Source organism: Tympanuchus pallidicinctus, unplaced genomic scaffold (genome assembly GCF_026119805.1).
Source record: "Tympanuchus pallidicinctus isolate F22 unplaced genomic scaffold, pur_lepc_1.0 scaffold1, whole genome shotgun sequence".
In the NCBI taxonomy this organism is placed as follows: Eukaryota; Metazoa; Chordata; class Aves; order Galliformes; family Phasianidae; genus Tympanuchus; species Tympanuchus pallidicinctus.
The window spans coordinates 87,088,224-87,113,859 of NW_026294618.1; the positions used below are offsets into that span (position 1 = coordinate 87,088,224).

General features: G+C 38.9%; 1 protein-coding gene across 2 annotated transcripts in view; it reads left to right on the forward strand.

Annotated features, from left to right (window-relative positions):
- The window catches only part of HHAT (hedgehog acyltransferase), a 145,365-nt gene that overhangs the window by 4,681 nt on the left and 115,048 nt on the right, over window positions 1-25,636 (forward strand). For both annotated transcript variants that reach the window (XM_052681515.1, XM_052681523.1), the window contains 4 exons: window positions 566-760; window positions 3,980-4,192; window positions 8,901-9,072; window positions 20,728-20,878. In XM_052681515.1, coding sequence (XP_052537475.1) covers window positions 566-760; window positions 3,980-4,192; window positions 8,901-9,072; window positions 20,728-20,878 — 731 coding nt within the window. The remainder of the gene's footprint in view (window positions 1-565; window positions 761-3,979; window positions 4,193-8,900; window positions 9,073-20,727; window positions 20,879-25,636) is intronic.

Below are 25,636 nucleotides of genomic sequence, written 5' to 3' on the forward strand. Positions count from 1 at the left end.
TGACATGTAGACCTGGCACTCTACTATCATAGAATCATAGAATGGCCTGGATTGAAAAGGACTACAGTGATCATCGAGTTTCAACCCCCTGCTATGTGCAGGGTCGCCAGCTACCAGACCAGGCTGCCCAGAGCCTCATCCAGTCTGGCCTTGAATGCCTCCAGGGATGGGGCATCCAAACCTCCTTCAGCAACCTGTTCCAGCGCGTTGCCGCCCTGTGTGGAGAAACTTCCTCCTAATATCTGACCTAAACCTCTCCTGTCTCCATTTAAAACCATTCCCCCTTGTCCTATCACTACCCATCCTTGTAAATAGCCGTCCCCCCTCCTGTTTGTATGCTCCCTTCAAGTACTGGAAGAGCACAATAAGGTCTCCCTGGAGCCTTCTGTTCTCCAAGCTAAACAAGCCCAGTTCCTTCAACCTTTCCTCATAGGAGAGGTGCTCCAGCCTTCTGATCCTCTTAGTGGCCGTATTATGAATGGGACAGTACTGTTACTATGTTTTGCTTTAGAAATTAAGTATTAGAATTGTTCATGGTCCTTTTTTTTTTTTTTTTTTCTAACAGTATAAACCATGGTGCTTGATGATGTATGGAATGGCTGCCTGCTGGTTTTTATTAGGAATGAAGGGCTTTGCAGTCATTTTGTTGCACGCAGCCATTTCGTTTGCTGTGGCTCAGTTTCAGATACCGCTCCTGACGTGGCTGTGCTCACTTCTCCTGTTATCTACTTTACGCATACCAGCAGTGGAAGAAGTCAAGGTAATTTCAGATGTATGAATTAAGTGTCAAATTAAATACAGTCTTATTTGCTGTTATGGTATCTATCTTCATGACCAACTACTCTCTTTACTTGATCTAAGCAGACTGGCTTGAAAACCTGTGGGAAGTAGAGATGCAGTGAGCCATGCTAGAGTTCTTACAATTAGCAATGTGGATAGGCTCATATGCTTGGTTAATTCTTACTAGTGGGCCACTTATGGTTTCATTTGGGTATTTGTCAAGGCATAAACTGAAAGTTAGCTCACTACAATAATACATAATGTGATTCATAATGGTGGTATATGTGACTGAAGCCACTTAGAAGAGAGGATGTCTTTCTCAATAATTGTGCTTTGACAGTCTTTTGGATACCAGCTGACATGATCAGGTTATATTCAGTGTACTGTACACTCTAGCGTGGTGTACATGCTTCTTTTAAAGGTTTGGCTGTATTTATTTGAAGCTACCATCTGTAGCTCCTGCTTTCGTTCTTGCCTTTGTTCCTTCCTTTTCCTTTGTTCTGTGTTGTTGCTGGTGATCCTGCAGGGCTCTTAAACAGCAGATGAGAGGAGTGAAATTGGTAATAGTCTGATGCTTCAGGAACACCTGTGGGGTTTTTCTGAGAGATGATTGTTACCTCTGTAAAGATAAAAGCCAAGGTTGCTTTGTTTGCTTTTGTCTGGGGAACTGAAGAGACAAGCAAGGGCAGAAGGTGGTTCTGAGAGACTACTCTAGATAAGGCCCAGCCTTCTGGAGTTCTCTGTGGTCAGCTCCACAACACAGCTCTTCTTATCTATCTGAGACCTGGCTGCATTCTTACTCTAAATTATGCCAAATAAACAGAAGGACTCTGCAGGGTAATTCCCTTACTGTGTAAGGGAATGTTTGAACTCTAACAAGACAACCACCAGAGTGCTGCCTACTTTATCTTCTGTTCATTTTTATCAGTCTCCACTCTTACTTGCCATTTGTTTTTGGGTTGCTCTGTTTTCCTTTGCTAACTTTCTTGTCCGACCGGAATAGTTTTTCATTTTTTCTCCTTCTCACCTTCCTGCCCTTTGCTGTTTTTTCCCTTTGTATTGCCTTCATCCTGTCAGTGGAGCCATGTACGGTGTAGTAACTCTTGGAAGAGCAATCTGTGAATTCAGTTTTTGTGGGAGCAAACTGCTCAGCTCTGATTGTGGCTTTTCATTCTTCTGCTCATGTAAAGAATCACTGCTCTTGTGCTGGAATCTGCCTTTCTCTGATAGAATAGAAATAATATAAATATATTTATTATATATAAAATTAAATATATTTAATATATATATTATATATATATATATATATATATAAAATGGAAACGAAAACAGCTTCTTTATAATATATCCTACTTTTTGGGAAGGACAGCAGAGGAATTTGTGCAAAGCTAATAGACCCCAGGAAGATTAAAATAAGTTCTCAGAAACTGGAATTGGGAGTATTCACATCTGCATCTGTGAATATATTTTCTAAGCACAAAGGTACACTAGCAACATGCTGTGAGGCTGGCAGCAGGAAAACAGCTATTTCTGGACCTGGTGATCCATGCTACAGAGAAGTAACCACACGGTTTTGGCTATAAGGATTCTTCTAGGAAGCTGGTAAACAAGTCTTCCTTGCTTATTTGGGTTAGCCTTTTTGTCTACTGTGAGCATTTCCATCTATTGCCCGGAAACTGGCAAAATCCCAGTTTGTTGATAGAATTTGTTTCATTTTCCTACTGATGAACTTCTGGCCTCTTATTGTCTTTTGTGTGGAAAACTTCAAATTTCTAAGGCATTTTTGAGAGTGAGGCACCAACACAGTCTTCTCTATTTTACCCATTTAGAGTGGCATTGTACGTGTTATACTTCTGATCAATCATCTGGAAAACCCCCGGGGTTTTTTGTCTTCCTATCGGTCATCGCATTAGGAAATGAAATCTGAAAACTACCAAACCCTGGTGTTGGGCTTTGGATTTGAGATCAGAATTTCTAATGCTTCTTGGAATGTGGTTTGGCCTCACCACGCTTACTTGTAGTTTATGGGTAACAGAGGACTTTTCATCATGCCAGTCCATGGATTGAGATGAAATTGTATACATTAACCTGGGAGTGTTATTTGGTGGAGACAGAGTATGATAAATACCTTGCCCAGTCCTCTAGTGAATGTATTTCTCCTTTGTTAGAGGTATAATAATAGTGATTTTAGGTGCTGTTCTTTGGATTCATATCCAGGAGTCACTCAGTAAAGCTTGTTAGGATCTCACTGGTAGTGTGGAAATGAAAAGTATTTCTCAAACAATTTCATTTATACTGAATGAATTGCTTGCTTGCTTGCTTGCAGGTGATTGATACAAGCTCAGTTTTGTTGTTTTGCTAATGCTTCTGGTTGGGGAATAAAGGAGTTAGAGAAACTGCTTTGTAGTTATGAGGAAATGTCCTTGTTGTATTTATTTGAACTGAGAGGGAAAGAAAAACTAGCATTATTCTACTAGGCCTTTTCTAATTTTGAAGGGGAGCAGAGCTGAGCTGGTAAGATATTTCCTTTTGTTGTTGGTAGATTTCTGTCTCTCAGAGATCAAAGGGCTTCTTAAGCCCACTGCAACACAAATTTAATCAGCCAGATTGTATTTGCTGATGTTTCTAAGGTTGGGTGTTTGGATTTTTTTGTGCTAATTGACATGTGTACATCTATATGTGTCTGTTTTTGTTGACAGCATGTGTCAGGGAGTATCATAAACATGACAAAGATTCAGCAAAATCTTTCTAGCCTTCAGCTTCCTAGCAAGTGTCTCATTCTTTTCAGATTTGACTTGTAGCTTGACCAGTCCTAGTAGCTCCTTAGTAGCTGATAGGATTGCCAACTGTATGTGATGTTATGTGTCTGGACAAAATCTGAAGAAAAAAATGGTATTAGCATAAGAAAAGCTCTCCTGGTTTTACGTAGTTCTTCAAGACATAGTAAAGTTTGAAATGAGCTGTAGTGTTTTCTGCCTGTTTTAGCAGCTCTGCAGACCAGCAGCTCTGTCAGCAGCCAGCATTCGCTCTTCAAACGTTAGTGACATTTGCTTCCATTATTCCTGCCAGTTTCTATTAGCTTTTGGTGCTTTCTGCTGTTGGTGACCTGGAAAGTCAAGGTCTTGATTGATATAATTATCCTGCAATTTATGAATCACAGCATTGTACTGCTATTCTGTGACCTTGTTTTGTCTTACAGAGAAAGTGGTATGACACTGAAAATGAGTATTATCTGCTTCTCTTCACGGTGTCTGTTCGTTGCCTTTTCAACACAAGTTTCAGCCTGGAATACTGCTGGCATGGACATGCCCAGAAATCATCTCATTCGTTCCTGTGGATGCTGGCATATGTGTTTTACTATCCCATGTTCCACAATGGACCCCTTATGAACTTTGATGAATTTAGTAAGCAGGTAACAGGTTTTTTTTAAGACTATGGAACTGTAAACTTCCAGTATATGTGTGCAGATGTGAATCATGTTTGACTAAGAAATACTGGGAAAAAAAAAAAAAAAAGGTGGTCTCTCTTCAGCTGCCAAATCTACCTTTTAATAAAAGTAAATTCAATGCGATAGGTTAATTTTGCTGTTTCACATTTTGTGAAACTTCAATATTTGTTAAGAGAAAATTTTAATTACACAGTTCTTTCACCAATTTTCCATGAGGCTGTTTTTGTAGTATACTTCAAAATGTGTGATGCAAGTAAGCTAAATTTTTTTTCAAGTTGTCAGAATTAGACGTTAGACTTTGAAAGAGTCTATGTCTCTAGTGTTTGTGTATATTCATCTCTTTCTTGATAAATGTTGAAGTAAACTGCATTTAGATTGGTGGTTTTGGACAGCTCTTTTTTGCACTAGATCAGGTGTACTTAGAAAAGTCAGACTAACACAGTTTCCATAGGTTTCTGTTTCCTGCCAGTAAAGGTACAACTTAAAGAAATGCTTCAGTATTAAGTGTAGTCTCATGTTGGTTGCTTAATACACAGTTAATATTAATATGCAGTTGTGAAGCACATAGTGTCTCTCAAATTCAGGTGAAGACAAGTGATGAGAGAGCTTTCGTCACTCCTGTAGCATGTGGGACCTTAAATCAACTGAATTTCAGTTGCTGCAGAGCTGCTGTTGTGCTGATTGAGCACACAGCACTTTGGTGTGATCCACAACCTGAGGAGTGTTGGAAACTTTCTCCATGTGCCTGTACTTTTGGGAGAGCTACAGAAAAGGTGCCCTTGCAGCTGAGTCAGCCTGAAAGGATCAGCTCTGCTCAGCTCCTGCTGCAACAGGGAACATCTGATTCCTTCACTAAAAGCCGTTAAGCTTTTCTGAATCATACAAGTGAAATAGGAGAGGCAAGGTAGGTCCCTAAATAGACACTGATGTTCTGAAGCTGACTAATACATTTGCATACTTATTTTCCATTACATTTAATAGTAGGCAGGTGTCTAAATCTTCTCTGGCTTTGAATATCTCAGCATGAGTTCCTAAATGTATCTGGAGCCTGCTTGCTGTCGAATAGGAACCAGAGGTGCTGAGATGCTCTGAGCTGTGACTGGCAGAAGTATTGTGCAAATTAAAGGGGCAGAGTCAGAGGATCTTTCACCACTTTGAAGCAAAGTTGGTTTCTTCAAGTGCTTACTGACAATGAGATGTCATTAAGAAAGATGAGTCAGATAAGCAAAAGCATCTGCAAGACTGACAGAAGTGGGTAATAAGCAATTTTTTAGGCTTCGCTGAGAACAAGCCAATCATCTGTGCAACTTTAAAGCCCTTTTCAGGAAAAGACTGCAACTGGAGGAAAAAGGAATTAAAAACCTTCAAATGAGTAGAATTGTTTCACTAGACTTGCCAGTATAGACGCTGAGGAAGTTTTCTTTACTGTTGTTTTATAGTTTCTAAATTGTATTAAATTCCACCTGTATTCCTATACTGCTAGCAGAGAAATAATTTTTTTCAAGGAATGTTTCAAAAGACATATACATACATATACTTATATATATATATAAAATACACAGGATTCTAAGTAGAGGGCAGCTTGGAGATAGCCATTGGGAAAAGCTGCATAGGGTCTTTAAATGGATCTTAGTTCACCTGATATGGCTCAGTACAAATATGTGAAAAGCCTGTCTGTGTTCTTGATTTGAGACAGTGGGAAGGGAAAATTAAACATGGGGAATGGAATGCCTGTGTCTGTGTTACGTTCTCATTTAAATACACACAGACCTTGTTTTATTAAAGCCTTGATGAAGATGAAATGTACTGGAAAAAATGTAACTTGTTTCTTGGTGTTTGCTGCAATGCTTTTTCACAGTTCCTACCAGAGAAGGGTCATGTCGTCGCCTTGATATCTGAAGTTAGAGACAGATTCTGAAGTTAGCAGATCTCAGCAGTTTGTTCAAAGTGCACAATACCAAAAGTGTGTTTATTGCAGCTATCAGAACAGGAGATTGGGAACTGTAGAAGCACTTAACTGAAGCTGAGACTGAGAAGAGCGTTTCTGCTCAGCATGCTGGAAAGCAGACTTATTGAAAAAGGAAGTGAAGAAGCTGTTACATGAATGAAAGCGATCAATAATGCTGGTAATTTGCATCTGTTGCCAGGCAGGAATGAGAAGCTGTTGTATTTCACTGATGGCCTGGGTAGAAATAAAGCGTAGTAGTTCTAGTTGTGGATTTGAAGGTGTATTGTGCAAATGCCTGTGATTTAATGGTTGGCTCCAAAATGTCATGTAGTTAGTACAGATTCAGCTACACAATTAGGGTGTTTGTTCATTTCCACACGAACAGAGCCAACTGCATGTTAGGTATATTGTGCAAATAAGATGACTGGAATTTTTGGGAGGGTGTTGTGTGAGTGAGTGGGCTGCTTGTTTATGTATATTTTTGGTGTCTGGTTAAAAACTGAAGAATAGAACTTGGCATACGTTCAGTGACATGTAAAAAATGTTATAGGCAATCTTTCCACTAAGTTACTTGATCAAATTCTTTCACTGAAAAAAAAAAAAAAAGTGTAATAAAATAGTATAGAATTTGTTTACTACAGTTAGTGATGAAAGAATCTGGTGGGGCATCTTGGGAGCCTGTCAGCTGTGAACCTTGTCTTGTCTCATTTTTACCTTGCACCTAACTGGCATTTGCTCAGTACATCCCATTGGTCTCACTGACCTTGACAATGCTACAGGAGAAAATAAAGAACTGCTCTCAGCTAATGAATCCATTGCAGCTGGCAGAAGTTTGAGATATTTTTAAGAGCAAGCTGTTATCTTTTCTGTGTTTGGTAGGATTACTGCCTGGATAATCCTACTCTCCTTCGCAACTGTAGTATCTTCAAACTTTTATTTCATGATCTACAGCTATCAGCGAAGTACAAGAATTAAGAAGTGTATGTATCTTCTTGATTCTATTGAGTTTGATAGTATTTGGCTGTTTCTGCAACCTGTTGGTTCTGTAGGATTTGAGAATGATTAATTTATCTGTAGGACTAAATGTCGTTTGATACAGTGTACTGTCATGATTGGTTGTTGGGATTGGACTTGCTCGTTTTGTAGGCTGCTTGGATAGTTTAAAAAGGTACTACTTCCAATACTCTGGGAGATGGAGTTGCTTCTTTTGGGCTCGCAGAGTGCTTGTGTACCAGGATTGTGCATGCCTGAGGAAGTGAAGGACTTTGTCTGTATGAGGTGTGTTACTCATGATCGCTTAATTCTGGAAGTACAATGGCATTGCCAACTCAAGACATTTTAGTTTTAGGAGGTTTTTACAAGAATCTGAAGAGGAGGGGTTTTTCTCTGAAAACTTAACGATGTAACAGGAATGAGCTGAGGATACCAGCTTTCTGTTTGTGCTCTTTGAGTAATTCTCATAACATTGGGGAAATTTTCACAGAATTTGTGAGGGGGGAAAAGTAATCCAACAATTACATAGTGAAAGTTTCATGTTTTCTTGTAATCCTCTTGTGCAGGTAGGCAGGCAGTGTGTAATTTATACCTTCTTCCAAGCCTTTTGTTTTGCTCAGTATGGCTCTTTCTTTCCATATTTTGTGCCTCTATGTGAACAGCGGTCATACAAGTGCCCTTAGAGGACATGCAGGGGGGGAAAAAATAAAAGTAAGAACAGTTTTCATTGTTCTATGCTTTGTGTGTTTGTTGCTGTGTTTCCCACACTTGTAAGTGTGAATAAATGTATGCTTCTTTCTGGTAGCTATTTTTTTTGCTGAATTAGACGCTTAGGAACTTGTTTGTATGGTTAGTCAGCTTTTAATAAACTCCTCTCAAGTCTGACAGCTTTCCAGAAGTAAATTGGCTGTTAACGAGGCAGTGCTTCCTTAGGCCATCTTAAAAGTGATGACATTGTGAGTAATGGCCCTTAGGACTCATAGCACTAATTTGGCAGCAGCTGGTGGCTGGGATGTGGCTGGGACCTCTGAAGGGACAGTGCAGGGATGAGAGTGTGATGCCTTTTTGCACCATGGTGTATTCTGAGAGATGCCTGTGGGGTCAAACAATTTAAAATGTCCATTTGGAATAAATGCAAATGGAAGCGGAGATTATACATATGAAGTCCTGGGCAGCATGCAGTAGCAAAGCAGTGCAGTGACCTTTTTGAACCTGTAAAGCAAAGCATGAGACAAAAGTAGTCTGGATCCCCTTTGTTAGCGTGCCTAGCATGGGAATTGCACTGTACTAGCAGATACCGTTGCATTCCCACTGTGGTTCAACTGTGTGGATAGTTTTGCAATGCAGAGAGAATGGAAATATCATCTGGAGCAATGGAAGATGTTCACACGCACATGAACTGAATATCTGTAAATACTGCAGCTAGTCTTGTGATACTGATGTGGGACTTGTTTTGCTTGCCTTACCGCTCTGTTTTCTACTTGCTTATTTCTACTTGCTTATTTCTACTTGGTGAGCTTGAGAAAGAAGAAACCATACAAAAAACTACATTAAAAAAAAAAAAAAAGTGTATCAGGAATTCTCAAATAGTGTAGACAGATGACTCCCCCTTAAATAGTAATGAATAGCAAATGAAATCTTTATAATAATTAAAAAAAAATTCTTGAGATGAGTTTTTGAGTAAAATAGTCAGTTGTGTGTCATATAACTTCTTTGGGTTTCTTCATTTAGATGAGGAAACAAGAAGCCTTCAGTTTGAAGACCAATCTTGGCATCTTAACCATGGGCATAATTCGTATTTTCTTTTGGTGGTGCTTGGCTGAGCTAATGATTCACTTCATGTATATCCATGCTATCTGCAGCACTTCTTCACCTTTGGAAGCTATGTCGTACTGGGCCTTAGGTGAGTATATTTAAGAAAAAAATGAAGAAATTAGCTGTCTCTTCCCACTTTCAAGGATACCAGCCTATTTTATGTCCATTAATTCTAATGAATAGTATGCTGTAGCCATTTGCACTCAGGAAGACGACAGACTGTAACGCAGACTATTATGATAACATGTGAGAAGACAGGCTGAGGGACCTGAAATTGTTAACCTGTAGACAAGAAGGCTCTGGGGAGGCCTCATTGAAACCATCTAGTACTTAAAGGGAACTTGTAAACAGAAGGGAGACCAATTTTTTATGTGGGCAGATAGTAATAGAGCAAGGGGGAGGGGTGGTTTTAAAATAAAACAAAGGAGATTTAGGTTAGATTTTAGGAGAAAGTATTTTACTCAGAGAGTGGTGTAGCACTGGAGCAGGTTGCCCAGCTTAGTTTTGGATGTCTTAACCAGTTAAGTGTTTAAGGTCTTTCTGCTACTTCTCAGTCTACTGGTGCTTGGTGAAAATGTGAACTGAGGGCAGAAATGAGCACTTATGAGTGTAACATAAAATGGTAATAGTTTGTATGTGGATATGTAAATAGAAATAGGCAACCTGTAAGCCACTTGTATGCATGGTTTGTATAATTCCTTTGTGCTTCTAGATATATCACCAAGTAGGAGGAATGGAAGCAAGAAACCCCAAGCCTTAAAAATGGATTTGAAAAATATGATTTTTGGAGTTGAAGGAGATGCCTCTTACTATATTGGCAAGCATCAGGAGTCAATATCCCATACTAATACAGCCCTGTTACGTACTTACTGAAGTTTGGTTATGAGCAGTGTTGAAGACCTCTGCATACTAGGCTATGGCCAGTAGAGGGCAATGCGTGCTATCGGTGTGTGCATACATACATATAAACATACATTTTTGTATGTACATATATACTATATATAAAAAAAGAGAGAGGACAGACAGAGCAGCAAATTATTTGCTTCCAAGCTTTGTTCCATGTGTCCCTACTCACTAATTGTTTAGAAAGTGGATTCTGAGTTTGCATCTCCTGTTTCAAATAGGAATTTATAGTTGAATTAAATTAGCTTGTTCGCAGGATTGTCTGTGTGTGTTTATGGGGGGTGGGGAAGCTGTGTGGTGTTACTGAGCACACAGAACCTGATAAATATCGACCAGTTGACAGGACAGGAAAGTCTACAGATTCACGGACAAGGTATTCTAGGTTTGGTGTTATTGACAGATTCCTGCCTTCTGTACAAGATTCAAACTGTTGATTTAAACAACAGTAAGAGTTACTTTCCAGAAAATAGCAAAGTATACTTGTTGTATGGGAGCTGCTGGATCATAGCGTGAACCACTGATTGATCACCTGAGGAAAGGCCTGCGTCAGCCCTGGGAGCACAGGTGAAGGCAATTCAACTGTGTGATCAGAAGGGGTGGAGCCTGGCTGCACCCCTTTTAAACCTCATTTAAGAGCTGACTGTGACTGGGGAAGGGTCTCTTTCTGGAGATCTCTCCTTGGTGAAGCTTTCCCCTGTGAATCTAGAATCTTCTGATAAGGTGAGCAACCTTCTTCTCTTTACAGTACCTCCCTATTGTGCCAGTTCTTCTGTTGTCACAGCTTTATTGTAATGCCTTTCCCACTGTTTTGACCTGTCCAATTGCTACATTTGTTTAATAGAGTTGAGTGTTATATTCTAAGAATTTAGGCTATTTTTTGAGCAGATGATTAGAAAATACTTTTAAAGTTATTCCAGGCAATGAAAGCCTGATTTAAAGCAAGTTTGGACTGCAAAGCTACCAGAAAAAGGTGCAGTCATTTGAATTGAGATAAGTTCCCTTTGGAGACCCTGCTTTTAGGAGAGGTGTGTTCAGAGAGTAACTCTGCTCTTGTTAAGCTTTGTCTTAATATTGAAAGCAGGTGCTTAAATATGATAGTTTAGAAAAGATTTTGTGGTGGGATTTATCTCCAGAAATATGACACTTTGTATGGTAACTGGCCATATTGAGTCATGGCCTGAAGCACTGATTGAGCACCTGAGGAAAGGACCCGGTCAGCCCTGGGAGAACAGGTGAAGGCAATTTGTGCAGCTAGAAGGGGTGAGCCTGGCTGTGCCTCTCATAGATCTCATTTAAGGGCTGACTGCCACTGGGGAAGGATCTCTGGTTGGAGATTCCCTCCCTTGTGGAGCTTCCCTGTGAACCACGGTCTTCAGAGATGGATGTGCGCTTTTCCTTTTTCTTTGTAATGCCTGTGCATTGAGCTAGTCCCTTTATCATTGCACCTCCTATATCACTATTCCACTGTGTTGATCTCTCTGATTCTTACACACTTTAAAGTGCTTCCTCTACAAGTTTCATCCCAGTAATTATACAGAGACAAATCAGTGAGCAGCCACCACTGATTGGTGACTTGATTTAGGGAGAATCTGGTATGAGTAAGGGTACCTGTATTGTTTTCTTCTATTGATTCTTGGGTCATCTTAGCAAGCTTCTACACCAGTTCTTGTACAGAGTCAAATATTCCTCTCCGTTACTTTTTATTTGGGGTTATTAAAACCAATTACATCAGATAATGGAGTCAAGAGACCAAGAAGCTTGCTGTTGACTCAAGAGTATTAACTGTGTGGTATATTAACCTTCTGCACTGCTGTTTTTCATTTTGTTTCCCATTTAACCCACAGCAGCTTCGAAGCAGCGTGAAACACATACTTCCATCAAATGAATCATGGCTGCCCCTTGTGGCATGCTAAACTTAGGGGAAAGGCTGTTATGCTGTCTTATAATCAACTCCAATTAGGGAAATTATAATTGCTCCCCAGCTTTTCTTCTGGGATATCTTTTGAATTAGAAGTATTAAACACCAGCAGTGCAGGTAAAGACAACAGTGCTAAGTGATTTTGCTTGAGGGCTCTTAAGGGCATTGATGATGGTCAGGATACTCCTCACAGAAGCATAAAACAACAGTGTTCTTGTGAAGTGAGACTGCAAATAGATAAAACCAGAGTGAGTCACAATGCTTGTTTAGAAATGTCAGCCTTCAATATTAATAAACTTACTTAGCCACAAATGACAAGACATGCAGAAGTTAGCTCAGGAGGCATAACTGGGTGTGTTTTCTTTGTGCATGTATACACTTAAAAACATGTATTTAACGTGGGGGCAATATGTTAAGTCAGCAAGAGAAATGTTTTATGTAGTAGGAGTTACACAAGAGTTTCTGGAAGCAACAGTATACAAAACAGTTACATGTATGTTTTTAATGCCTGCAGCTAAACCAAAGATTTCCATATGTCATATGTTTGAATTCTTCTTTTCTCTATGCCATTTACAGGCCAGTACCTGCACTACTGTAAAAGTATTTTTGCTGAGAGATTAAATTCTCATTCCATTGTATTCATTTGCAAATACGTAGGTCTGAGTATTTTCCTATTCTTCTGAATGTAAGTCAACGCAGTTTTTTTTCTGTTACATAGGAACCCACCTTCTGTCCCAAATAACTCGGTTGGGTTACATGTTCCTTGTAACAATGTCTTAAAGGATCAGGGAGTATTGTAGCCTTTACCCTTATGGTTTTTTTTGCACATTCTCCAGTCTCTTTACTTGCTACGGTACCTATCTTTGCTTACTTATGTGATAGTCCTTATATATTTCACTCTGCTTTTTCTTACTGTGGGGATAAAGAGTCTCTGGAACTGAAAGAGAAAAAAATCTCTCACCGAGCAGGAAATGCATTCACACGGTGTACAGATGGCTTGTAAAAATAATTATCATGAGACAGCAGGGAGACTAAGGTGTTGTTTTCAGAAAGTGGCCTAATATTACTAGTTTAGGACTACTGAAAGGATCACTTCTCTAGACCTCCCAGCTTCAAAGTCCCTCTGAATAGCAGGCCTTCCCTTTACTGTATTGCTTGCTGCTGCAGTTTGGTGTTATCAGCAAGCTTGCTGAAGGTGTGCTCTGTTATGCCATCTGGGTTGCTAATGAAGATTTTGAGGGTGTGGTGTCTGAGGGATGCTCTAGTTACTGGCTGCTAATTGCAGTTTGCACCACTGATTGTTGCTATGCTTTAAGCCTGGTAGTCCCAACCAAATTTTCCTTTGTATGATCTATTTATCCAAATTATATCTCACGTCTTTGGTGATAGGGAAGGTGTAGAAGAATATGCGGAAGTTCTTATTGAAATCAAGATACACAGCGTCCTTGCTCCCTTCTATGTGTCCAAAGCACAGAATCACCAAGGCTGGAAAAGACCTGCAAGATCATCCAGTCCAACCATCCACTCATCACCAATAGCTCTCACTAAACCATTAGACAAGAGAAGAGGCTGACCCCCCAGCTCACTACAACCTCCCTTCAGGTAGTTATAGAGAGCAATAAGGTCTCCCTTGAGAGAACACCAGTTAGTTGATACTGAATAGAGTGCTGTTAGTCGGGCATCATGTTCCTTTGATAAATATGCTGTTCCCATTCACTTTCCTGTCCTTAATGTGTTTAAAAATAGCTTCTAAGACAACTTGCTCTGCACTTTCTTCCAGGGATTGAAGAGATTCTGACGAGTCTAATTTACTGGATAGATGAAGTGTTTCCCTTAGGAAAAAAATGTGACATGTCTTTCTGAGATGTTACCATATCATGAGTGTTCATTATTTATACTGTCTGGTGGAAGAACTTAAAATCAATTGTTCTATCATTCAGTTTTTTCCATCTTGAATTTTTTTTTGCTGGGTTTCTGTCAGCAATACTTAAAACAAACAAACAAAAAAACAAAACTGGCCTGAGGTTGCATATATCTTTCCATTGGCTACAAGTAGAACAGAAAGTTATTAGGGATCTATCTTTTCAGGCTATTGCTGCCTCTGCTCAGTACTGCAGCTCCCATATGGCACATAGATGTCAGTATTTCTTCTACCACTTATTATTCCTGCTATTTAAATTTTATTTCCTTTAACATTTTCCTTATGCTACTTGTTTGTTTATATCACAGTGATGCTTGGGCTGCATTGGTCATAATGTAGGAAGAATTCAGTTCAGTCTTTGATATCAAAACAGATGGAGTTGCCCCTGATTTATTTCAATGCAGCAGAACAATGAGAAGAGAGCAGTGTCGGAGATGGTAAAACCAATTGTCATTGTTTTTGATATGGCCTTTCAGAATACTGCTCATGTCCATACTGACTGAGGTGTTTTTAGGTGACTGACTTGCAGCTCTTCACAGGCTGCTGCTTCAGATACTGGAGAAGAAATGCCATGTGCATTAACCAAAAATCTGCATTGTATTGGTTTGAATAAAGTGTACTTTCATGCTGAATATATTATCATCTTCTGTTTCATCAATGGCCAGTGTTTGGTAGCAAGAGTAACTTTCGAAGATGTCAGTTTCCTACATGGGGGAAAAGGTAAGAGCTTGCTTTGGTTACAGGTGCCTTTAAGTATCCAAATGTTAACTCTGTGGGGTAACATCAGATACAGATTTTTCAGGTTGGCTCCTATATCCCCCATGAAATGAGCACCTAGCAATTCAGTGTCAAAGGGTGCTCCTGGAGTGCTTGCAACTCTGCCCTGGCTTGCTATGTGGAGCCGGGATTTAATTCAGTGACTCTTATGGGTCCCTCCTAGCTTTGGATATTAAGTGATTCTATATGAAAAGTACAATGGACAAATAATATGAATTCCATGATTTTGTCTCTGTTCTGCATCTCGTTCTGGCAGCATTGGTCAGATTATCTGAAAAGGTTGAATACTTTCAGAAGTAATGACGTAGCAGGAAGACCCATGTGGCATGAAAATGAAAACCATGATAATTCATTATGTTCAGATTTTAAAGTTGATTGGATTTAATTTGCTTCCTTCGTGTTTTGCATAGTAAAAGGAAGATTGAAGCTGCTACGCTGAAGCAGACCAGAGATCCATCTAGTCTAGTGACTAATGTGTGGCCATGGCCTTTAATGAAGTCTGGGAGAAGAAAGAACATAAAATGAAATAAAAGGCAGATAAATTGGCAATCCCTTTCACTTCATATTCTTCAGGCTTCTGTAGCTGAATAACTAATTTGCTAATTTGTGCAATAACAGGTAGTTCAACAAGATCTTAAAAAGAAACCAGTGGCTTCTTTTCTTTGCTGTTACATAGAATGTTAATGGTAAAATCCATTCTGCTGTTACATACGGTCTGGAATAGATTTGGTAATTTGTGTATTTAAATCTGATTCTGAATATTTAGAGGTTAAAAAACACTATTTTCTTTTTGAGGGTTTATGTTAATTTTCTTGTTCAGCACCAGTTACTCTGCTCATCTAACAGAGCTTGATTTTTATTTTTGCAAGGTATAGGGAATGATGAAAGCCAGAGTTCTACTTGAATACGTGTGTGACAACTGTCATGCAGGGTTAATCTAAAATGTTAGTAAAGGTTGTGATTGTGAAAATATATTTGACCAGGAATGTAGATGTGTGTGTATTTTGTCAGAGGTGATTCTTTGATGTAGAGGTGTACATCAGATTTGTGCACATGTGATGAGTGTTCTGTGCACTTAATGTGGTATTCTTAAGCATATGTGACTTGTTCTTTCTGGTGAAGTGTGCACAGTTTACTGTGTTGGTTAATTGTTATTGTTATTAACCGGCTTCTAGTGTGCTGAAAGCATATTCTGCCTTTGGCTGAAATGCTGGTTATATAAAAATAATCTTGAATGATATGATCTGTTCAAGGGTAGAGCTGCCTGATTGAATTTGTAATTGGTGAATTTCCTGTTTTGATTTCCTAAAAGAAAAATATTATATAAGTTCCTCTTTGAAACAGCAAGACCTACGGAGCAGTCCATGTAAGCCAGATATGTTATGATTCTCTTTCTAATAAGCCCATACATAGAAAATTGGTTCCTCAGTTCATTCTGAAGAACCACTCAGTGTTTTGTGAAATTAGGATGTCTCTGTGTCCATTTAAGTGGTAATGAAATACTAACAAAGTAGTCTGAGATTTCTTTCATCATGTATGATAATGATAAGGAGAATCTGATTAAAATACTTGGTATCTTGGTGTCTGCTTTGGAAAGTGGAATGTAAGCATGCATCAGAAATCTTAATAAGGTTCTCTAAAACATTGGATAGTTCACTGTTTTAAAGAAGTGAGTGAAAATGCTAGATAAGCTTTCTGGGGGTTAAAAGTCAAATAATATTGGCAGTTAACCCTACTCTTACTGACTGGTATATTGACTGTATGTATTCAGGGAGATATATATTTGTGTACACATGCAGCCAGTTTGCTGCAGTGCAGATCCATATTCTTTCGTGGAGCTTTTCATGCGTGAGGGTCTGCATAATATACTTTTTTATTTTTTGTAAAATGTGAGAAAAGGAGTAAGTGAGCCCTTGAAGCTCAGTATTTTCAAGTTGATGGTATGACCACAAGTTCTGAGCCGTGTTTCTTACTAGACTTCTGTCATGTGTCAGTAACCCTTTCAAAATGGCTGCGTGTTTGACTGTAATACATGTTTTCTACTTGTACCTGCTCTGGTTATTGATAGAAACAAGTATCTACAATTCTTAATGCTGCAGTGTTGGGACTCCTGTGAAAAAGGGGAATGTATGCTTTCATGCTCATGCCTCATCAATAACGCTGCAAGCTAAAGTACAATTCTTGACCATAAATGTGCTTTGGTGATGGGTTATGGACAGAAAAGTTGGCCAAAGACTTCTGTCACTTACAGAAATGATCTGTCTGATAATTTCAAAAACTATTAGGCAAAGTTTTGAGGGGGGTGGGGGGGGGAGTTGTGAATGTTTTAATAATCCTTGGAAAAGCTCTGAAATTTATGAAATGCAGTTTTGGAGCAAATTTGAAGAAGTTAGAACTGTAAAGGTTTAGAAATGTGTTTTGTTTTTTTTTTTTAAAGTCAAGGAAAATTTAGAATACTTTAAAAGGATTGCAAGTTGAGAAATTGAAAATATCAATCTTTATACTTAATCTGAAATTTTGAGCAGCTTGACTGTTGGAATGCATGGAACTGAGATTATATGGGTATTTTAAATCAGTATTTTAAAACCCTTAATGCATTTTAGTTCTCACAAAACTTGAACTCAACTGTGAACCCCTTGAGGTCATTTATTTTAGGAAAAAGATGTACTTTTTGCAATATTTTTTCCCTTAAATGTTTTTAATATACAGGTGATATAGCTTCTAGGCTTTGTTTCCAATTTAAAGTAATGTTCTTTCAGCAGTTCTTTTTAAGCTTTAAATAGAACATTAGTGAACAAAGCGTAGTACTGATAATGAATTTGAGTATTTTCGTATTGATTATGAATCTCTTTTAATTTTATGTTTTTATATCAGATGAAGCAGTGTACTTCTGGCTGCTTTGTGCTATAATAGTGTGAATACAAAGCAGCTGGAATATCTCAGGTATGCAAAGAGGGTTTGAAGCCTGTGCAAGTTGCCAGTGCAGACCAGCTGTTGCACGGCTGTGAATCTTGCCCCCAGATTTTCGGTGTGTGGCCCAGAACTCACACAGCTGGGATGAGTTGAAGACCAGCATGAATTTCATTCACATCTTGACAGGGAGCTTTACATCACTGATCTTGGGAGCATTAGAATTGCCACACACACACAGCAGCCAGTGTGCCAGGTGATGATGTCAGTGATGTGACGCCAGTGCTACTGAGCTATCTGCTGATTACCAGTAGTCACAACTAGTAAGACTAATATTTCTTACAACTTCACATGTAAAAATTCTGAATTTTCCACCATTGTATTTAAAAATTAAACGTATTGATTGTTTTGAATCTCAGGAGGGTGGTAGTCTGGGTCACTAAATCTTCATTCGTCATGCACAGCCAAAGGATTTTGAATTTTACCAGGCACAGACAACTGTAATCTTTATAATCAGTTTGTGTGGGTGTCAACATTCAGCTCTTCAATGAAATTTGCCATAAAAGAAATGAGAAATTGGATGAGATAGGAATGAAACCAGAAAGTTGGCTGTATAAATGATTTAGTGGTAATCTAATGTGTAGCTGACTGGCTACTATCCAAATAGTGCTTAGGATTGTTTGTTTTCTTCCAGGAAAGAATGTTATTGAATATTAGATGACTACTTCCCTGAAGGAAAATGCCATAAGCTTCATGTCTAGGTATTTTTTTTCTGCTATCAGTTTGTATCTTGTATGGCACAACTGTTTCTTATATCATGCTCGTGGATGATAATATTAAAACTAAAAATAGCAGATTGCAGCAACAAAATGCTGGGCATGTGTAAGCCAGCAGGAGTTTTGCAATTGACGTTACTAGAGCCAGAATTTTACCCTAGGTTATTATATACTAGATTAGATTTTCAGTGTTTAACTTTTGGTCATCATCCGTAGTACAATCGGTAGTCAACAGAATGCAAAAGGGATGCTTTGACTTGGGGGGAAAAAAGGCAGAAGCTTTAAGTGTTCATATAGTCTTAGACTGCTGGAGTCAGTTTGAGAGTTTGGTCTCTAAGGAAAGTGTGCTGGAAGACTTTGAAATTGTATTAAATATCCAAAGTACTCCGAATCACAAGATTGTTGCTATCAGTGAGAGAAGGTAAATCACTGGAATGGTAGGAGATACAACAAAGGCATTTTCTTGTTTTTTACTCTTACAAATTATTTTCGTTTTCCCTCCTCTGAGATTGCATTTCTAACATCAAATGATAGTCAGGGGAGAGTCAGTGGAAATTCTGGGAGAGTAAACTCCCATGGGTTTCAGTGAAGATGGTGGCCTCTGCTTTTTAGTGTATTTTGTTTTATACAATTATTGCTCAAATTCCATTTTACTCAGCTAAATAACATTTAGAATACTCACGTGAATCATCTTTCTTCATTTACAACTGGAAGCATTCAGAGATGTTTAAAAGATCATCCTTTTTTCCTGTGTTCCACACTGCCACCAAGTTCTGATATTTAAAAAACCATAGCTGAGCTTTATTTGGTTTGGGGGTTTGCTGGTTACTTGTGTATTTACAACTTAAAAAAAAAAAAAAGTTTTGCTCTGTTATTGTGAATCTTAGTGCTACTTTTTATTTTTTTACTGACAATCGGAACTCTCATTGCTGTTACAACCTTTTATGCTTCTGAAATAACAGGCCAAATATTGTCAGACTCAGCATGAAATTTTGAGCTGTCAAGACTGGCAGTTGGCAGTTTCAGGGTGCCTGAATTTGTTACTGCCAATCCTAAATTTTCTATTCTAAGACTGTGATTCACAGCAGTAATGACTCTTTAAGCATAGCTAGTCTGATTTTCATCTCACCTGTGTGAGACTGCTGTGACCTGGGGTTGGGCTGTGAACCAGTACACCACCAAAATTTCACTTCAGACCAGTTTTAGTTGGAATTCTGCATGTCCCCTAGATGCCACCGTGCCCGACCTGTGGGCTGTGCCCTGCTGCTGCTTCGTCATGGCAGCGGCTCTGCCCCAGGCATGCAACCATCACTTAGCACTGACAACATTGGTGCACCGTTCACCCCATTTGGGCTGAAACCAGGACACATTTGGAAATATTCCCACCAATATTCTGCTGCATATTGTTGCTGTGTGACCGATGACAGCATTAGGGCAGTCTGACAAAATGGCATCTGATGTGGAAGTGCGTATGAAGCAATGGTGTGTCATTGAATTCCTCCATGTGGGAAAAAATGGTACCCCGTGATGTTCATCACTGCTTGTTGAATGCTTATGGAGGCCAAGCAATGAATGTGAGCACTGCGAGATGGTGGGTGGTGCATTTCATCAGTGGCAACAGTGACAGTGGGTCACCTCCTCTGGTGGAGATTGTTATGAACACAGCATGTAGGCTCTTGTTCGTGGCTGTTGAAAATGCATAACTAATGGTGCTATGTTGAAAAAGAATGTGGCTGAGAATTTGCTCTATTAAATGCTGTTGTTGTGCTCTTTGTATCAGTTGTTGTTTCCATAAAGATCATAGAATCATAGAATGGCCTGGATTGAAAAGGACCACAGTGATCATCAAATTTCAACCCCCCTGCTATATGCAGGGTCACCAACCACCAGATCAGGCTGCCCAGAGCCACACTCAGCCTGGCCTTGAATGCCTCCATCCAGGCATCCACAAAAATGATTGGGATGCATTAGTTTTGGGGTAAACTTCATAGGTGCAGCCCTAGGTGATACTTTCAGTTAATGCAGCCTCAGACAAGCCAAAAGTTTAGACACCAATGCCATAGGATGTTTGCAAAGCTCTTGGGCAGAGCTGCAGTGATGGCCATCATTCGTAGCTCTGTGAAGAGTGTATGTGATGATGCTGTGCATGTCCAGTGTTTACTTATTTTGGCAAAGGTGAAAATTTGTTGCTGCTGTGGTAAATATTTGTCACTTGCGTCAGTAAGTTCTGATCTTTTGCACAGTGCCAGTATTTGGTTTTTGTAGCTTTCAGTGCTCACAGTCCAGTGAGATCTTGAAAGTGGAATTACGGGTGCTTACTTATGCCTTTGTATTGGAATAATAGTACTGTTCTTTGTGTGTCTGAAGTCATAACTGCATGTGCTTCCGTGTCCTGTACGTGTTACAAAATCAGGAATTGTTTGCTTTAGGTTTTTGAATAATGAGTGACTATTTGGAAGTTATCAGTATCTGCAGGTTTTAAAAATATGACAAGAATTGTTTAAGACATGAGTTTGGTGTGGTGGTTTTGTTTTTTAGGTGGTGTGGCTTTAGCTCAAGTATTATTTTTTTACGTGAAGTACCTCGTTCTGTACGGTGTTGCTGCCCTCCTTCTCCGGATGGATGGACTCAGACCTCCAGCCCTTCCTCGCTGTGTGAGCCTGATGCACAGTTTTACTAAAATGTGGAGGTTAGTCACTATTACTGTTTAGTAATTTTCCTAGTGATTTATTTCTATCAATATATAAGAAACGTGTGTGTGTGCACTTCCATGGCTGCAGGTATCCTTTCTTGCACTTTTGTGTGCTTTTTCTCTCCCTGTGATTTATCTTTTTCACTTATAGCTGAACTTAATTTTGATAGTTACTTTAATCACGCTGCAAAGAAAGAGCAAAGCAACCCTCCTCATGTTTGTATTCTCTTAATGATTAGACTGGAACCACTTAGTGTCACTAGCATAGCACTTGCTTTTTCCAGATGTCTATTAAATAAGACTTTTTCAGTCTTGATCCAAAACCCACATTTCAGCTGGATTTTTATCCAGAGAAGGAAAAGAAATTCTAGTTAGTTACATTATGAGGGAAGTTCTGGATATAATATTTTAATATGTAGGGTCATGCAATAGAGGATCTTCAATATATTGAAAATAAGATGAAAGAATGGTAATTCCTTATTTATGAAAATATGGATCTACTTTGTTTTTCAAGTGTTTCTGCATAATATTTCACACACACAAAAAAAAGCAAGCTTTAAATCTTAGTGTTGCTTTACATCACTGTTCACTGAGCAAACCTGAGGCCCTCAGTATAGGAAGAGTGCAGGGCTGTTGGAGTGGGTCCAGAGGCTGGAGCACCTCTCCTATGAAGGCAGGCTAAGGGAGCTGGGCTCGTTCAGCCTGGAGAAGACTGCGGGAGAGACCTCATTGTGGCCTTCCTGTACTTGATGGGAGCTTATAAGCAGGAAGGGGACTGACTTTTTATGTGATCTGATAGTGGTAGGACAAGGGGAATGGCTTCATACTGAAAGGGGAGGTTTGGGTTAGCTGGTAGGAAGAAATTTTTTATTCAGAGGGCGGCACAGCTGCCCAGAGAAGCTGTGGTACCCCATCCCTGGAGGCCAGATTGGATGGGGCCTTGGGCATCTCTGTCCATGGCAGAGGGGTGGAAGTGGATGATCTTATGGTCGTAACCTATTCTATGATTTTCCCTGAAAACTATTTCCCAAGTGAATTCTTCTTGGTGTTTAGCCTGTGCGTAATAGTTGATGCACTTTGTTTCTTTCCTCCTCTTCTCTATGTCCTCTTCCCGTGCCCCAGACCTCCAGAAAGATTGTTTGGCTTTTTAGTACAGACTCTTCTCTCTTTCATTCTGTTAGCATAGAGCCTAGCACAATGGTGCTAGTAATAGTCTGTTTTGATGTCCGACTGGTTTGTGATATGAACAAACATTTTTCATTTTAGTCATGATAACAGTGGGCCTGTTACTATCTGGGCTTTCTTGGGTGAAATTTTCATTTTGTTTCCTGCTTGAAGCTAGTTGTAACAGGAAAACTTTATGGTTTGTAATGGTTTGAAACTGTTACTAATTTCTTTTTGGATAAGAAGTGCAGCTTAAATAGGATGGATAAAGCAGATGAGTTGTTGAAGAGTGACTTGAGTGACTAGTAAACTCCTAGGTTTAAATAGTCTTCCAGAAAGAGTTTGAACTGAACTTCTGACCTACGGAATTAATTTTAGAAATGTGTGTTTTTCACTGGCCAGTCTCCTGAGAGCTTTATCTCATGACCCTTACAAGCAGGGTTTCAAACAACACTATTTTTTTTTTTTAATTCCTCTTCCAGTTGTTGTGTCTGGGATTCTGGGCTTTGCCTTAGAGGTGTCAAATGAAACTGAACTTCAGCAGAAGTAATTACACTGCTTTGTCAGGTAATTGTAACAAACAATGCAAGAAGTATTCCATGCTTCAAAGGTGCGTGTGTTGTATCACATCAAAAACAATTGCTGTTCCTTTATAAAATATTCATAAAATTTTTCTTCACAACAAAATTGAAAAGTGTCAAAGTAGTAAAGTTTAATTATCTCTGCAGAAGGAAAAATGAAAACAGCTGATATCTCTCATTTGCCCAAAGTTTTTGTTCACATATGTAGCAAACATTCACTACCAGTAATAATACAAATATTCTGCAGATGGGATTTGTTTGCTAGCTTAGTAGGTTGAAAAATCAGTTAATGTACAGTTGAGTTTGATTTCTTGCTTTCAAAGCTATATAGGCAGTAGAATTTCCTGTGGCTGCTAGTGAATTATGGGTCATTCCTACTTATCTAAAAAATTCTCACATAGCTTTCCCTATGAATCCCAGAATTATGATGCTCTTATGCCTTTGCAGTAAAAATCATGAATCTCTACTACAGAGGCTAGCAGTCTTTATGTGCTCTGTTATGCTGCATAGGAACATCATTGTTAGAAGTGGAAATAGCTTTTTGTTTTAATCTCTACTAGGTGGATGTCTGAAAAGGACCAATGTAGACGAAGTACTGAAGTGATGAGATTTCCATAAAAGCTATGAAAAAGAAATGATGAAAGCAAATAGCTTGTTGTGAGGTCTTGTGAGCAGTGAGCTGTTTCCTTGAAGTGCTGAATACTGGTGGTCGTAATTTGGAGATTTGTAGTTTTTTTTCATTAGTATTTCTAACAACACTATTACAGACTAGCTCAAATATAAATGTTAATAACATCAGGCCTAATTTTAAGTTTCTTTTTTAATAAAATTATGGCTGAGTATTGCTTAAGATTGTTAGAGCCAGACTGGGGAATGGGACAACCCAGGCAACATAAGGGAGTGCACTGTCACCTGTTGGCTAACATCTGCAGTACTGCTCAGAGGAAGCCCTTGTGGTTGCTTGACTTGCTCTTGTCCTTTTCAGTGGCATCCACTGTTGGCAACTCTCAGACTTGGGCTGTTATAGTAGATAAGGCTCTTAGAAGACCCTGCATTGCTATTTTAATATCTTTAAGTTATTAGCAGTGCATATTACAAAAGAAACAAGTGGCAAATATGCCACTGAAGAGACTTCCACCACCACCTTTTGTCCTTGGAGCATACCAACAAAAGATTTGGATGTGACAAATCCAGATCAGTGCAACTTAAAATCATTATGTGCTGTCATTATTCACTATGTAATACTGCAGGTAGAAGAGCTCTCAATGAGGAGGGGAAGAAAAATGTCATGGTTTGTTGTCTAAAATTTCTCTGGAGCAAAGCAGTTACTAGAAAAGCAAATCAGGTGTTCTGCATCCTCCTTTATGACGTTAAATGCTTAACTGAATTGTCCATTCTTCCAAACTTAGAAATAAGGGTCTCTAATTAAAAAGAATTGTGTTTTATAATAGATGGAGTAATCTGTGTTTTCTTTAATCAAGATAATCTCCTGAGTAAAAATAATAATAATAATTAGCTATCTTTCTTCTTGCTTCATGGTTAACATAAATACTGAATGTGTTGCTATGGTTTCAGTTTATCATAATCTTGGCAAATGTGTAGTTGCAGAACTAAAAAAAAAAAAAAAAGTATAACCAAGGTAATACCATTCAAAAGTTTGACTGTAGTTGTCAACTTTTTTAATTTTTAATTTTTTTTAATGTCTGTTTTATCTTGTAAGGATCACAAATAAGATAAAATTTATTGTTGTTAGCAGGGGTAAAAGCAAATTAGTGAAGCATGGGAAAGAAACTATTGCTGGAAGTTTATGAGTGCTTTCAAAGAATTGCTACACAACTTCTCAGGCTGGGAACCAATAGTGTAGTGCAACTGGAGAAAGATGTGCTAGTTAGAGCATGGCTGAAAGTTGCAAATTGATTTAATGTGGAAAAATATCCTAGTGGGGAAGTGAAGATGTGGAAACTAGAGAAAAATAGCACCTAACAAATCCTACATTATATCTCACTTATTGATGAACAGCTTTGGCAAGGTGTTCCACAATGAAACTTGCTAGTTCATAGTTAACAACAGTGTTTAGCACAAATGCCATTCCTGGTGTGGGGTGGAAGGGATGTTACCATTTCAGTGTTTCCATACTACATTACTGAGAGCCTTAAGTGCTTTTCTCCTGTTCTCTAAAGATTTTGGACACATTGATCTGATACATTTTGACATGTCATGGGAGTAACATGGCATAAATATCTCGTTATCTCAGGTCAGAGTCTGATACCAGGCTTGCAGAAACATGACTCCTCCTCTTCTTCTATGCCCCTCCACCTTAAAATCTGCACATTCCCAAGAGTCTTATCTGAAAGTAAGCACTAAAAATGCTACAGCAGTCATTGTCAAGAGGATCAGGTATTTTGATGTGATTTGCTTTGTGTCTATCCTGTAATTCCGGACAGCTATTATTTGAAAGCTTTCTGCTCCATGAAGGGACTTATCCAGCAGCTGGCACTGAGGGACGAGAAAAGGGAAGACAGGCTTATGCATCTTTACTTTTTCTATGGAGGTTAGGACTGTCATTTTTCGTCTACTTCTAGCCTTTGGTTTGGAAAGAAGACGTTATCCAGTGTGTTTCAGAGACAATCCAGTAAAACAAAAATGTGTATTTTAATCTTCTAACTTCTCACGAGAGGAAAAAAAAAGAAAAAAAGCTAATGTCATGGCACTTCTGCTTAAAAATCAAAAGGCAACTTTTCCTTATTCTGTATTTTCAGAGGTGGTCTGTGAAATATGGAAGAATCATAGGATGGTTTGGGTTGGAATGGACTTTAAGATAACCTAGTTCCAGCCCCCCTGCTTTATTTAGAAAGGGACACCTCCCTTTAGACCAGGTTGCTCACAGCCCTATTCAGCCTGGCCTTGAGTGCTTCCATAGATGGGCCACTCGCAGCCTCATAGTGGAGCCTGTTCCAGTGTCTCACCGCTCTCCCAGTAAATAATTTTTTCCTGATGTCTAGTCTAAATC